The following is a 14,087-nucleotide window of genomic DNA, read 5'->3' as shown; positions in this document are numbered from 1 at the left end:
ATCGTCGTGGAGCCCAATAGGGTAGTCGGAGTCCACCTCCAGGATGGACACAATTGTCTACCACCCACCGAAAGCCTCCTATAGGTAGACATTCTCTCATCGCCCACCAATAGAGGTTATTCATGTCGAGGTAAATGATGTACCTAGGAGAGCTGGCCTGGTCGTAGTCGTTTGTGTGCCATGGAGATCCCCCAAGCAAACCCCTCCCAACAAAGAGCGGCTGGTCATAATTCATCAGCATCTCAAGGGAAACCCTCTTGGAGAAGGGTGTCCCAGGACAAAACAGAGCCTGTACAGCAGTAAGAAGGGTCCATAACATATTGATGGAGATACGTCTGACTGAAGATCTCAAACACATCAGCGAGAAGGAGGACGTTGACGCAGTTACACAGATCGTGGTAGTCCTCCTAGAGTCCTGCGACCAAACACTTGCCATGTCTACCCCAAATGGGTGTATTCAGCGGGTTTGACCCCCACACCGGGAGAGAGCACTGTAGAATGCTTCTATCGAAGTAACAGGCTTTCCTTGAACCGCTCCCAGCTGTCCATGTATTCGTAGGGGTAGATGCCCTTGTGGCGCAGGAGGGTGTGGCCCTCTTTGACAGGTTCATTCTTAAAGGTCATGCAGCATGCTCCCTTTTGGGTTGTGGTCACCAGACTGTCCACAGATATGCTGAGGAACTGCGCTCTATTAATGAACTGGAGGTGCCCAGGCTGACTGTGATATAACACTCGATGTTGATCTGGATGCAGGTGAGCTGCTCTTTCTAACATGATATGGCCTGTGTGTCATAGTCCCGCAGGCTGTCAAAGACATGAATGGTGATATTCTTCAGCATCACCTGCAGTGTCCCCTCGCATTCATCATAGGCTACCCCGCATGGATCTGAATGTAGGCACTCTTTAGCAGAACCTTACACCTTAAGCAGTAGATGGTTGCTTTATAGAACTGCCCATCTTAATGGATCATCCCTATATGTGCTGTTCTTCCTTGGTACCATGTTGGGTCCCCTGTAGAGTACCCGTGGGTTGGCCGTTCAATTGCTCGGAATGAGCACATAACAGTTGCTGCATGCCTTGTGTTGGCTGGTAATGGTGGTGCTGCTAGCCGCTGGAGTGATGGGGTTCTCTACCTTCCTGGAAAGGGTATCGAAGTCGGCATAGATGACGAATGGGACAAAAAGACGCTTTTAAGTGTTTTCGTAATGTTAAGAGACCTAGAGCGGCCTTCCGCATTTCCATTTTACGAGCCCCTTGCTTACCCATTTTGCTCCTCCAGCTGGTCCTCTTGGGCTAACCCTTTAAGGCACCGCTCACAGTGGTGTCTTAGGTCTTTATGACGAGTCAAGTCAATAAAGATGCGGGAAAGACTTTTCACCCAGACATAGTTGTATCTGCTGTACCCTTCGACAATTAGTGAGTTGATCCAGGGGATTCCGTCTTGCTGCTTGATTATACAGTTTATGATGACCTCGCCCTGGGACCAGCAAAAGGCGTTAATAGCCAAGCTCCCATGCTTTTCTAACAGACTGATTTGTTTGATGGGTATGGGGCTGCTTGTCCCTTCCAGGGTCTTCCCCAGCCACTAAGGCATCTGGTATGCTGAAAGCCTCTTTGCGTTCTTCCCCACCAAAAACAGGGCTGAAAGAAGTGTCTCGCGGGATAAGTCATTATCATTGTTTTTTACATTAATTACAGCCTTATTGGCAGTGAGGCGGGGAGGGGTCTTTATATAGAATAGATATTTCAAGATATAGCACAACCCCACCCTTGCTGATGCTTATGTTGGTACTCCAAAGAAAAATTCAGTGAAAATACACTCTACTGGGGAGGACTAATATATAGCTATGTTTTTTTGAACATTGTACAGGTTGGTGCACCTAATGGACAAAAGTCTCCTGCTCAGGGGGTCGCCAAAAATGGCTATTTGCCCGTGAAATTTGGCCTGGTAGTCCCCCATCCTATTCCACCCTCACGATGCCTATATTGACGCTCTAAGGTCTTAACCAACTTAAACCTCATCCCAGCCCTAACGTGGTGCTAGGATGCTCAATTTGGCAAATAGGCAAATACTGTTGTCTAGCTTTATTGGTAGAGTTACAGCCTAGAAGGAAATGAATTCTTAAAAGAAGATCTTCTATTATTTAAAATCCCATGTCAGGTATTTACTGTTAAGAGCTCTGTTTTACTAATCAAGAGACCCAACCCCATTTTTTCAAAATCTTGGTTAAGCATTAAAATTAGAATTAAACGTCCGCAGGGAGGGTATATTTGGCAAATTACATCACTCAGCGCGAAGTGAGCCGAAACCCCATCCCCATAGTCCACATGACTAACACAAATAATCAAAAATAATATATTTTAGAGTAGGATTATTTCAAACTACTCTTAGTTCGATATTGTAATCTTTACCAAGCCTTCAAATTCTATTGTTCACTGTTCCTATGTTTATTAATGTCCATATTCCTAATATAGAGGAAGATTATGATCAAGTATTGCAAACTTAGAGGCCAATAAAATTTTCCTCTGGTAAACTTTCTGCTATACATCTATCATTATCTTAGTTCAGGTTCTACAGAATTGTTTTCAAGTAAGTGGGACAATTAACGCAATGCAAAAAGTAAATAATTTTTACTGACCCTCCCGTACGATGCATTCTGTGTGGGGGATGGTTTGCACGGCATTCTGAGATGGAGAAACGTTCAGCTGAAGCCGCACAGTATGTAAGTAATTAATCTAGGTGAAAAAACCAATGTAATTACTACAGTTCAGAAAAGTCATTCTTACCTAACTGTTGTACACTGAAATACTTCCTTACGATCTTATTATCTCCTTACCTTTTTGATATTAACAGACCCTGCGGCAGTAGCCGTGACAAACAAGACGACCGGACCAGTATTGGAAGGCGACAAGGTGTTTGCTGTCTGTGAAATTACAGAGTTTGGTAATCCTGAAGTTGTACATGACTTTTACTGGTTAGGACCTGATGGACGGATGGCAAATGGCGGGTTATTGCTGATTGGCAATGTCACCAGGCAAGACAACGGGACGTACATGTGTGTGGTTGAAAATATGTATTTTGATAACAGTACCGGACGAGGAAATGTGTCATATGACGTTAATATTCACTGTAAGTTATAAACAGCAGGCTCTTCTGCTTGTCTTTAAAATGCAGACAAAAGCAAACAAAGGAAAGAAACGAGCAGAGAAATTTGAGAGAGAGAGAAACAAAGACAGGCAGAGAGACAGACACATAGAGACAGAGAGAGACAGACAAACATACTAAGAGAGTGAAAGAGAGGCCGAGACAGAGACAGAGACAGACATATAGAGACAGATACGGAGGAACTATTATTTCAAGGCATTAAAATACGTTGACGCGATTTTAAAAGGTGCAAAATGTATTAGTATTTTATTCCATTAAATAAAGGGAAGACAAGCTTCAATACATCAAAACTATTTTTTGAAATTAACAATTTCAAACAACCAATCATGGAACATTTCAGATGAACCGTTGGTACGAATAGAAGACAGTAACGGTGGTACAGCGATAGAGGGCGATGTCTACCTCGCACGCTGCATTGTTGATGCTAATCCTGCAGGGGATATTGTTTGGATCGATCCCAATGATGACATCGTCAGCAATAGCCAAACACTGGTCATCACAAACTCAGCGATATCAGACGCTGGAACGTATACATGTCACGCCAATAATACATATTTCAACGGACACATTGGGTATGGAAATTCGTCCATCTTTGTGGATGTACAGTGTAAGTACCGCGGCGTTCTTGCTCTGTAATTACTACACATGAGTGAATACTTAAACGTGTTCTTGCGAAATATTCAACACAGATATACACGTTTTCAAGCACAGAGATCCGAACGCTTACTGAAACGCATTGTTGACAACATAAGTTGAAGTACTAGTTCGAACATTACGTAAAATGCTTTTGGCAGCCTTTCCGATTTCACTGCGAAAAAATTCTCCCTGTCGTATATGGTTCTCCTCGTTTTTGCATCACAGTTATGTGGTGACTGTTGACTGATTTCAATGAGTGTGTAGTTCTAAACCGAAGCACCGAACGACGTTTTGATGAATTCTGCTGACTTGAGCAAAATTCTATCTTGATTTTTTTCATCCACAGTGTGAAAAGGAATAAATTGCAGCCATAATTATTTTATCTCTTTACAATAGATGCACCAGAAATTAACAATTTCAATGAACAAATTATCGTGATCGAGGACGGGAACTTTACTGTCATCTGCTCCGCCCACGCCAATCCGTTAGCAAATGTTACGTGGATGAACGATACAGGCTGCTTAACAGACGGCGGAATACTGACATGTGAAGAAGTTCACCGACAGCAGAGCGGTGTTTATATTGTGAAGCGTCCAATAGATTTTGGAATGGTTCCATGACAATAAGCTCAAAGTCATTTCAGCTAATTGTTCAATGTAAGTTCAAAAGGTATTTGACATCTTTTTAATAGTGACGTAAAACGTGGAATATTACTTATTAGATAGATCATTTAGTTTAAACAGGCCACGCATTGCCGTTACCATTAAGAGCGGGAAAACTAGTCTGCAGAGTTTTAAGCACAACTAAACGTTGAGGGTTATGTTGTTAAAACTGAATCTCATAATTAGTACATTGACCTTATTAATTCACAAATGGTTATATTAAAAGGCATACTAACGGTCACTTGCCTACTTAAAATCAGTGGCAAAACACATTAGCTTATCGGATATTGTTGTATTATGTGGCGTCGGTAAGCAATCAAGAAAAATATGTAAAAACAACATTGCAGATAGACCAATTATAACAAACCCGGAAAACGAGGAGATCACTGTCGCCTCTGGGTCACCTGTGACTCTTCACTGCAACGCGGACGCCTACCCTCCAGCGGATATCACGTGGACGAAGAATGGCGTAGAACTTGAGCCAGGGGTGACGGTAGTAGATTGCTGATCCCCGCAGTGAATGACGGTGACATGGGATTGTATGTGTGCACTGCAGAAAATTATATCGGGGTGGACGAACATGAGATCCAACTTAACGTAAATGACTCAGAGCATGAGACACACGGTAAGGGAATACCATTTACCTAATTGTTCGCTACACACTTTCTTTGATTTTTGAAGTAGAATTACTGTAAATATAAGAATATGTATTTGATATTAGTACTTAAAACCTTGTCCATTTTCTGAAATTTCAAACATTAAGGTGAATTTAAACAGAAAGAAAAAAAAATTCAAGTGGCAAATATGTACAATTGCTGTGATATCACAGTGCGATAAACAATCTGTGCACGGTATTTGATCGAAGTTTGTAACAGGTTTCAGTCAAAACAGTGCCCTGAACTGCTGCCTGTGTTCTCTAGCTTATTGCAATATTTCGCTCGCACAAAATGGCAACTCGATCATATTCTTTGGCTTTTTAAAAATTATTCGTTGTATTTTGTCTTACTTCTGCTAGTTACATCATCTTCAAGTTCATCCATTGTATCAACTATAACAGCTTCTGTATTATGTGGCATTGTTTCTGCGGTTGCATTTGTGTTGTCCTTGCTATTGTCATCAGAAGGAGGAGAAGAAGAAAGAAAACGGTGGGGAGACCAAAATCTGTCTGCAGAGATAAGGTAAGATCTATTTTTAACACATCGCCTTATCCCATTGGAATTTAATCCGCACAACCTGATTATTGACGGAGGCAACAATTTAGTCACACGGTTTATTCATCGCAAGCCTTTGTAAACACGTGGCCTTAACCGTGACGTAGCTTTTCAAGTCTGGTGACAAAATCACCAACCTATAAGGCGGCGAGTGTAAAACAACTGCCCTGCTAAGATAACAACCACAATATTTCTTCTTTATTCTAATTACACTTTGGCGTATTCGTTCTCTGGACTTTACAGAAGGTGAATTTTTATACGTATCAATTGTGTTTAACGAGTGAAGCTACCAAACATGAGCCAAAATTGGCGTACGCTGTCGAGTACTGTTTTGGAATATCGTTGAATGACCGGACAGTCAGTGCTCTGAAGAGAAAGCCAAGCGACTGGTGGCCAGTTTAATTCGTCATATAAAGACATTTTACATAATTAGTAACTTTCGAAACTGTTAAGTTCGATGCCCCGGTTGAATAGAAGCATAAAGTATATAAAATACTTAACTTCGATGTTGCTATAAAAGTGTCAAAGTAGCTTTATTTGTCAAAACTATACAGCTGGAAGAAGACGAACACAACTATCAAGACATAGAGTTCAAGGCTGTGCATGAGGTTCGTCGTTGTTATCATTAACACTTAATAATATAATATTATCACGAAAAAACCTTTGCATGATTTCTCGTAAATGGCGTCCATCCTACCTACAAAAACATTGGAAATGTATGATCGTATGACTGATAGCGCTTGTAATCTTTGTTTCCGTAAAATCACTACTCATTGAAGCGAGTTGTAAATCTTCCATGATTGGTTAACGGCCATGTCGTTATTTTATGAGCGGTACATCTAGACAATATATTAATCAAATACCACGGACTGAAAAGTCACCTCGCAACTTGGTGGACAACTATGGCACTTGTTTGGGGTAACTTTTCGTTCAAAAGAATTCCATATTTGATAATCGAAATTGGCCTTATATCAACAGCCTAATGTCTATTCAAGTATTAAAGCTCGTCCCGTTTCGTTTCGTCCGTATTCTTACGCTGATTTCGAGTACGAGATGCCTATTGAAATCCTCCTCGAGTTCCCGAAAGAAAAGGTCCACCAGAAAGGTATCATCGGCGAAGGTACATTTGGAAAAGTTGCCAAAGCTGAAGCATGGGGACTTGCAGGCATAGAGGGACCGACAATAGTAGCCTTGAAGACTCTCAAAGGTAATATGCACCTAATATACTATGATTTGATCATGTGATCTGGTGATGTGAATTGTCTGTGAGTGTGTGTTCTTATGTGTTACAGAGAGAGACATTCCCACAGACAGACACAGACAGATAGATAGACATAAAGACAGACAGATGTTTAAATGTAAAGGGCTTTGAAATTATCCCAGTATATCTCACATCACATAAAATGTTGAGGTTGCAAGACAAGAAATTGACCATTTTAAACAACAGTTCTCTAGCGTTTAATTAGCTCAGAACCCCCGTAAATTGTATATTTTCGGAAAGCCTAGATACAGGGAAACAGTTTGATTACCATAGTGTCACCATTGTTTACATAACTATCACGTGACAGGTAATTTGCATAACCTTTCAAAAATCGGTTTTCCCTATGTTTTGTTTCAATGCTTTGAGATATGTGGCTGAAATTTGTGTGAGTGCAAGCTTTCTGGAGGGTCTTCAAAAGTGTGTCTCAGAATTTTCTTAAACCTTCTACAACAGTTGTTATGCCAGAAAAACTTCCAGAGCAGTGAATTTAAGCATAGTTGGTTTCTTTAAAATTGTGCACCAAAAAAACTAAGCAAGATATAAAAAATCTGAGACACAATTTGGAAGAGCGTTGTGACAGCTTGCATTTCAGCAAGTTTGAGTCAGATATTTTGAAGTATTGAGACAAAACATAGGGAAAACCGTTTTTTGAAAGGTTATGCAAATTACCGTGTCACGTGGTAGTTATGTAAACAATGGAGACACTGTGGTTACCAAAATGTTCCCGTATATCTAGGCTTTCAGAAAATGTATACTTTACAGGGTTCTGAGCTTATTAACCGTTAGAGAATTGTTAGATTAAAAAATTCAAATTTCTTGTCTTGGAACCTTAAGTCATAGCCTGTCCCCAGAGGATTAATCTTTATGTCAATCAGTTCTGTTTCTGTGATTCCTCGACTAGATAATGCTACTGGAGAAGACAGAAAGCGTCTGCTGGATGAATTAGGCTTACTGAAAAATATTGGTCGTCACAAACACATATTGTCTTTGGTAGGATGTTGTACCAAAACAGGTTAGTGTAGCTTCCAACACCGTCGAGAAAAACATCAAACTAAATTTCAGCGATATTGTTGGCAATATTAATCCGTACACGTATATGACGCCGATCATTTACGTATTGCATATATCGATGTGTCGTGATTCTGTGTCTACACATTACACCTGGCTTTAACATTTTACTGCTCTCGTTCGATTTTGTCGCCATTTCGTTATCTTTTATCTTTTTTTACTAAAGATGATGTGTACATGCTGTTTGATTATATGGAACTCGGCAACCTGCAGCAGTATTTGAGAAAATCTCGTGAATGTATCGCGACCGACTACCTGGAAGCTGGAGAAACGTCCCCCGTCCTGACTAGCGGTGACCTCATCATCTTCGCTGGACAAGTCGCAAGTGCGATGGAGTATCTGTCATCGAAGAAAGTAAGTTATATTTGTGTCAATTTTATATCCTACTGACGTTGGACATAACTACAGCGTAACCGTTTGTTTTGGTACAGCGTTCTGAAAGACATCATCAAAAATGTTTTCCAAAGCAATACATAAATATGTGTAAAGATGCGTTGAAATTGAGGAATATGACATAATTGGAAAGTTTCAAATTTGCAAAGGCGGGCGTACTGCAGGATGATTAAAACTGACGGATACTTAAATCTTCCTGCTATATGAAGGACAAAATTGGCCGGCTAAAAGTATTCTTTGAACAGTATGGAGAATGAATGAGTACACAAAAGGAAAATGTAATTAGTAAATGAACATGGCTGCAAATACAAATGCAAATGTCATAATTGAATTCGATGAAAATTCATCTGCTAAGTGATTTCGATCATGCTACTCGATTGAAACGTTGTCGATCCTACCTGTACATATACCGTTTTGCTAAATATGACCATCTGTTCTACACAGTGCGTTCATGGAGATCTCGCTGCCAGGAATGTAATGGTAAATGGCGGCAGAATTTGTAAAGTCACAAACTTTGGACGAGGTTCACGAGTTCATAACAATGCCAAAGAAGTAAGTGACCAAAAACTGCACACTCTGATCGAATAAATAGATAGATAGATAGATAGATAGATGGATGGGATGGATGGATGGATGGATGGATGGATGGATGGATGGATGGATGGATGAATGGATGGACGGACGGACGGACGGACGGACGGACGGACGGACGGACGGACGGACGCACGGACAGACAGACGGACAGACAGACAGACAGACAGACAGACAGACAGACAGACAGACAGACCGACCGATAGATAGATAGACAGATATATAGATAGATAGATAGATAGATAGATAGATAGATAGATAGATAGATAGAGGGATAGAGGGATAGAGGGATAGATAGAGAGATAGATAGATTTTTGTAGCGACATTTAAAAACCAACTCAGAGCGTTTGTTTAATAGCGTAGATTTGTCACCGTTGATAATGTGTAGCTTTTCTGATATACATAGATTACATCGCTTGCTTATGTTAGAGTAACTTGATGCTTTGTCAATAATTGTCCACGACATGTCAAAGACTTGCTCCTTACTCTTAAAGTTTTATACATAATTTGACAACTCAGTATTGTTCTTATATTTTTCGTTACGGAACGATTGTATGTGGTAGTGAAGCTCGTCTTGAAGGTGTTATAAGTGAGGCTGATGTAAAACTTCTCCTTGTTTTCCTCCGTTGATATTGTGGCCTTGTAAATCACACCTTTGACTTGACAGTTACAATCAGCTGGCTGATCCTTACGCTGATCTCCGGCGATTACCCTCTAATTATGCGATTTGATATAACTTGTCATATTCTTCATACAGCTTAAACTCACTTTGATTGCGTTCCTATGGAAGATCTTGTTAAGTTAAGGCCCCTTTGGAAAGTGTTTGTCAACGAGTTGAATAACATTCTTGCTGATATTAGTTTCCACGTTCTTGATGAATGGGGGGGGGGTGGTTGAACCACAAGACGTGACGTTTCCTGTTTTTGTTTTTCCTTGGTGATTTGTTGGTCTTGACATATTCAATTTGATCGGTGGATCCGCTTGCCTTTAGCGCCGTATTGTATTCACCTTTGAGTTTATCAAAGATACCATTATCACTGGATATAGTTGAGATGCGTTTGCTTATTGCGTCAGGTATGTGTTTAATTATAGTTAGCACGTGATTAGACTGCTTGTGGACAGACATTGATTGGTCGTTTAGTTTACGGATAGAACTTGCAATATGGATAGAACTTGGAATGTAATATATATATATATATATATATATATATATATATATATATATATATATATATATATATATATATATATATTGTAATTATATATACACATATATACATATATACATTAAACTTTTGAAATGACTTACAATATTTGAGTAGTTCTGTTGTAAAGCGTGAATTCTGCGGTTTTCATCATAGGGTTCATTACGTGTACGATGGATGGCACCAGAAGCAATCAAGGCGTCTGAATTTTCAACAAAGAGTGATGTTGGTCATTGGGCGTCGTGATATGGGAGATAGTAACAGTAGGTAGGTTTTAACAATTATGTTCGTATTGCAAGAATACATGTTGAAACATCGTGACTTGTTTTGTTGTTTTTAAATAAATCGGTCATTTATTGTCGGACATGGAAATTTGGCAATTAGCTTTCAGCATATACCTGTTTATACTCATTTTAAGTTTGCTGTATGATTTAACTTCTTATGGAGGCATCATGTGCCAGTGGCTAGAGCAGTGGACTCACGATCAAAGGATGGTGAGTTCGAGCCCCGGCATGGCTGTGGTGTTGTGTCCTTGGGCAAGGCACTTTATTCCTCATTGCTTCTCCCCACCCAGGAGTGATGGGTACCTGGTAGGACAGAGGTTGTTGTGTGTGCGTTTAGCTCTGCTGCGCTTATTGGCTGCACATGTGAGCTGTTATCTGCTCCCCAAGGAGTTGAGTGGTATCATATTAGGTTCAGTGACCAGGGGTAATAATAATTGTAAAGCGCCTTGATCACATCTACTTGTGGATATGTGCGCTATATAAGAACCAAATATTATTATTATTATTATTATTATTATTATTATTATTATATTATTATTATTATTATTATTATTATTATTATTATTATTATTATTATTTGTACATATTTTCTTTTGTAACACACATTTTAGGACATACTCCATACCCCAGAATGACTAATGAAGAGGTTATAGCATATCTGAAGCAAGGGGGTAGGATGAACAAACCCAAGTACTGCGATGGGGATCTGTGAGTTTGAATAATATTCATTGATTTATTCTTTTGTAATGTCGATGGTCCCTTGTAGAATGACCAAAGAATGAGGACGCAATCTTAACAAAATATATTTCTTCAATCTTCTGCATGTTGTGTGGTAATAACATAATTCAATTTTTTTTGTGGCCTGCTTATAATTTACGCGATTGGTTTGTACGCCGTGATATACAAATCTGCCTGTTTACTAATCTTCTCTAGATACCTCTTGGTGATGAAATGTTGGTCCGAAAAGCCGAAACGGAGGCCAAAGTTCAAAGAGCTGGCTAGCGAATTGGAAGAAATGGAACTTGACAAAGAGGTAAATGTAACTCGAGACATGATGACTTAATACTTGTCACAATTAATACTTGTCACAGTAAGAAGGGTTAGAGAACAGTGTGAAACGTTTTAAAGGCGTAGCCTCCCTTTAAAAGGACGCGAAGCTATGGCGGCGTTCATTGTGTAAGTGGACACCAAACAGACAACACGCGGGCACAGGCTCAAGAAAATGCCACTTTTTAGTTGTTTTTTTTTCCGGCCGCAAAAACGCAGACAGACTGCCAAGCGGTCAACACGAAGCTGCTGCTGATCGAACTCTGTGGTTATATTCAAATTCTAACGTGACTTGAAGACACGTTTTTAGGAAATTCGAACTTTGGTTGTGGGGAATCAATGACCGTTGGCGATTTGATTGAACCGACCGTCAACCAAACGCTTATATAAACTCTGTTTGCAGGATTTGCAGAAGGTGACAAAAGCTTAAGATCAGTTTGTGTAATTAATGTTATAGAAATTAAACATCGTACTTGCCAAGTGTTTGACTGGGAGGAGAGCTCCACTAATGCGAGAACCTGGGATTGAAAATTGCAGTTTTAACCGGTTATCATTGATAACTATGTGTATCTATTTTCTTTCTCAATTAATGTGTTTGTTATTTGTTTGTCGTAGGTTTACATCAACATGAATGGTGCTTATGAAGATAAGATTACAGCTACGGAGTAAAGAAACATTACCATGATTTGGGAATAGACGATTCAATTATAACTCCCGCATTGTCTTTGATCTACATAAACCTGTCTTTTGGAATGCGTATAACGTAACTCTGAGTTAGCATAGTCATTATCATACCGGAACTTTGTTATTAAACAGAAGAAATTATTCATGGATTCTCTATTATTGCCTTATCTCATTAATTGCATGATTATACCTTCCGACTCATATACAGTATACTTTTACCAGAAGATTGGAGTCCAACTTCAGCACTTACTCTTTTTGAAACATGACATGCATGGTTACCATGCGTTAGTACAATAATGATACTTTGACAATTATACAGAAGATTGTATTCGTTGAATCCCTATATAATGCTTTGCTTTATAGAATTAGCATTCTGACTCAACTATATTTTTACTAAGCTATTACAATAAATAGTTATACATACATACATACATACATACATACATACATACATACATACATACATACATACATACATACATACATACATACATACATACATACATACATACATACATACATACATACATACATACATACATACATACATACATACATACATACATACATACATACATACATACATACATACATACATACATACATACATACATACATACATACATACATACATACATACATACATACATAACATACATACATACATACCGATTTGAACAAAGTAATATATCAAATTAATCTATACAGTGTTGAACAATATTTTTGGAGAAGTAATTTCGAAGTCTATAAGCCAGTATTGTATTTAAGTGTTTCACCGTTTCTACTAAGCGATTTCGACAACATATACTTTATCTAATTTTGTTTAGTTACTCGGAAAAAAACGTTGCTTAAATTGAACGTTTATGCTGAAAATTGATGAGGGCAAAATATTTAGTCCGGTCGACCGGTGTGTTAAGAATATATGTCATGTGCTTACGTACATGAAAAGAGGTTCAAGGTTGTTTTACCTCAGGTCAGTCGTCTGTAAATATCCCGGTTTTTTATGTCTCAAGTATATGGTACTTATGTTGAATAAAAGGCTTTACCAATGATTCGTAGTGGATATTTGCACGATACGCAAATGTACATTTTCATACAAGGAACTATGCTTAAAATAACTTTTGCGATGTGAATAAATGATCTGTCCTGCCAATCTCATAAATATGATCTTATTTGCCGTTGATAGACAATAAAAGTATATATCATTAAGGTCATTCGGCAATCCACCAATGTGTTATCACTTATGTACGAATTCGATCATCTACTATAGTGTGGAAAGCATACAGGAAGTCAGTTACAAAATCGAGTTGATATTTTTTAATTTATATAAAGTGATACGCTTAGTGGAAGGGAATACGAGGGTTTTAGGTACGAAAGTACTGACGAACATATCTCCACCAGTCAGGACAAGGCGGTGTCTAATATCATGATCACTCTTGTTTTCACTGAGATTGAAATTTTACTCAGTAACATTTTTTCCTATCTCTGTAACATGTAGTAAAGTTATGTATATTCACTGAACATGTCAACCTTTAAAATAGATGTTTCTACCACAACTCAACCAATGGCTTGTTGTGAAGTTCTTTGAGTGAATAAACAAATTACCAGGCTTTGTGAAAATTCAAAATCCCTTTTTTCCTCATAGAAAGACTTAACACAATGATGACTGCTTTGTAGATGACATCTTTTTCACATTTGTCTAGAACCAAACAACTACGCTGATTTTTATAGGACCAAAATTCGAGCCAAAGTTTGAATCTTTCAATTTTCAGGCGCATAACACCGTGTACTCAGTCTTATAGATTTGTATGGCATTCCGCACATATCGTTAAGCGAGCAAACCAGAGATACACCGACAGATACTCTGGCATGTATTACA

At 38.8% G+C, this 14,087-nt stretch overlaps 3 protein-coding genes across 3 annotated transcripts; all 3 read left to right on the top strand.

Annotated features, from left to right (window-relative positions):
• The first annotated feature begins 2,154 nt into the window (after positions 1–2,154).
• On the top strand, positions 2,155–5,636 carry LOC139129217 (kin of IRRE-like protein 1). Its single transcript, XM_070694858.1, has 6 exons — positions 2,155–2,161; positions 2,855–3,130; positions 3,507–3,773; positions 4,199–4,458; positions 4,812–5,089; positions 5,480–5,636. Exons 1-4 carry the CDS (start codon positions 2,155–2,157, stop codon positions 4,420–4,422), a joined length of 774 nt encoding a protein of 257 aa, XP_070550959.1. The 3' UTR covers positions 4,423–4,458; positions 4,812–5,089; positions 5,480–5,636.
• A 597-nt stretch (positions 5,637–6,233) lies between these two features.
• LOC139129216 (tyrosine kinase receptor Cad96Ca-like) lies at positions 6,234–10,439 on the top strand. The gene is made up of 6 exons (XM_070694857.1): positions 6,234–6,283; positions 6,654–6,882; positions 7,838–7,948; positions 8,171–8,358; positions 8,842–8,949; positions 10,350–10,439. The coding sequence occupies exons 2-6, from the start codon at positions 6,729–6,731 to the stop codon at positions 10,437–10,439; spliced, it is 651 nt and encodes a 216-aa protein (XP_070550958.1). The 5' UTR covers positions 6,234–6,283; positions 6,654–6,728.
• On the top strand, positions 8,842–12,756 carry LOC139126258 (tyrosine-protein kinase receptor Tie-1-like). The gene is made up of 5 exons (XM_070692305.1): positions 8,842–8,949; positions 10,350–10,460; positions 11,089–11,185; positions 11,411–11,510; positions 12,140–12,756. Exons 3-5 carry the CDS (start codon positions 11,109–11,111, stop codon positions 12,191–12,193), a joined length of 231 nt encoding a protein of 76 aa, XP_070548406.1. The 5' UTR covers positions 8,842–8,949; positions 10,350–10,460; positions 11,089–11,108; the 3' UTR covers positions 12,194–12,756.
• Positions 12,757–14,087: the final 1,331 nt, after the last annotated feature.

Source organism: Ptychodera flava, chromosome 3, assembly GCF_041260155.1.
Source record: "Ptychodera flava strain L36383 chromosome 3, AS_Pfla_20210202, whole genome shotgun sequence".
Taxonomy (NCBI): Eukaryota; Metazoa; Hemichordata; class Enteropneusta; family Ptychoderidae; genus Ptychodera; species Ptychodera flava.
Note: the sequence above shows the minus strand (reverse complement) of the source record. Positions and strands in the feature narration are given on the sequence as shown.

What these genes read in the sequence shown, in the direction of transcription:
- LOC139129217 (XM_070694858.1), top strand. An exon ending in ATATGACGTTAATATTCACT is followed by an intron (nt 3,131 to 3,506) that starts GTAAGTTATAAA and finishes GGAACATTTCAG; the next exon opens with ATGAACCGTTGGTACGAATA. An exon ending in CATCTTTGTGGATGTACAGT is followed by an intron (nt 3,774 to 4,198) that starts GTAAGTACCGCG and finishes TCTTTACAATAG; the next exon opens with ATGCACCAGAAATTAACAAT.
- LOC139129216 (XM_070694857.1), top strand. Translation starts at nt 6,729, where the DNA reads ATGCCTATTGAAATCCTCCTCGAGTTCCCGAAAGAAAAGGTCCACCAG. An exon ending in AGTATCTGTCATCGAAGAAA is followed by an intron (nt 8,359 to 8,841) that starts GTAAGTTATATT and finishes TGTTCTACACAG; the next exon opens with TGCGTTCATGGAGATCTCGC. An exon ending in TTCATAACAATGCCAAAGAA is followed by an intron (nt 8,950 to 10,349) that starts GTAAGTGACCAA and finishes TTTTCATCATAG; the next exon opens with GGTTCATTACGTGTACGATG.
- LOC139126258 (XM_070692305.1), top strand. Translation starts at nt 11,109, where the DNA reads ATGACTAATGAAGAGGTTATAGCATATCTGAAGCAAGGGGGTAGGATG. An exon ending in AAGTACTGCGATGGGGATCT is followed by an intron (nt 11,186 to 11,410) that starts GTGAGTTTGAAT and finishes AATCTTCTCTAG; the next exon opens with ATACCTCTTGGTGATGAAAT. An exon ending in AAATGGAACTTGACAAAGAG is followed by an intron (nt 11,511 to 12,139) that starts GTAAATGTAACT and finishes TGTTTGTCGTAG; the next exon opens with GTTTACATCAACATGAATGG.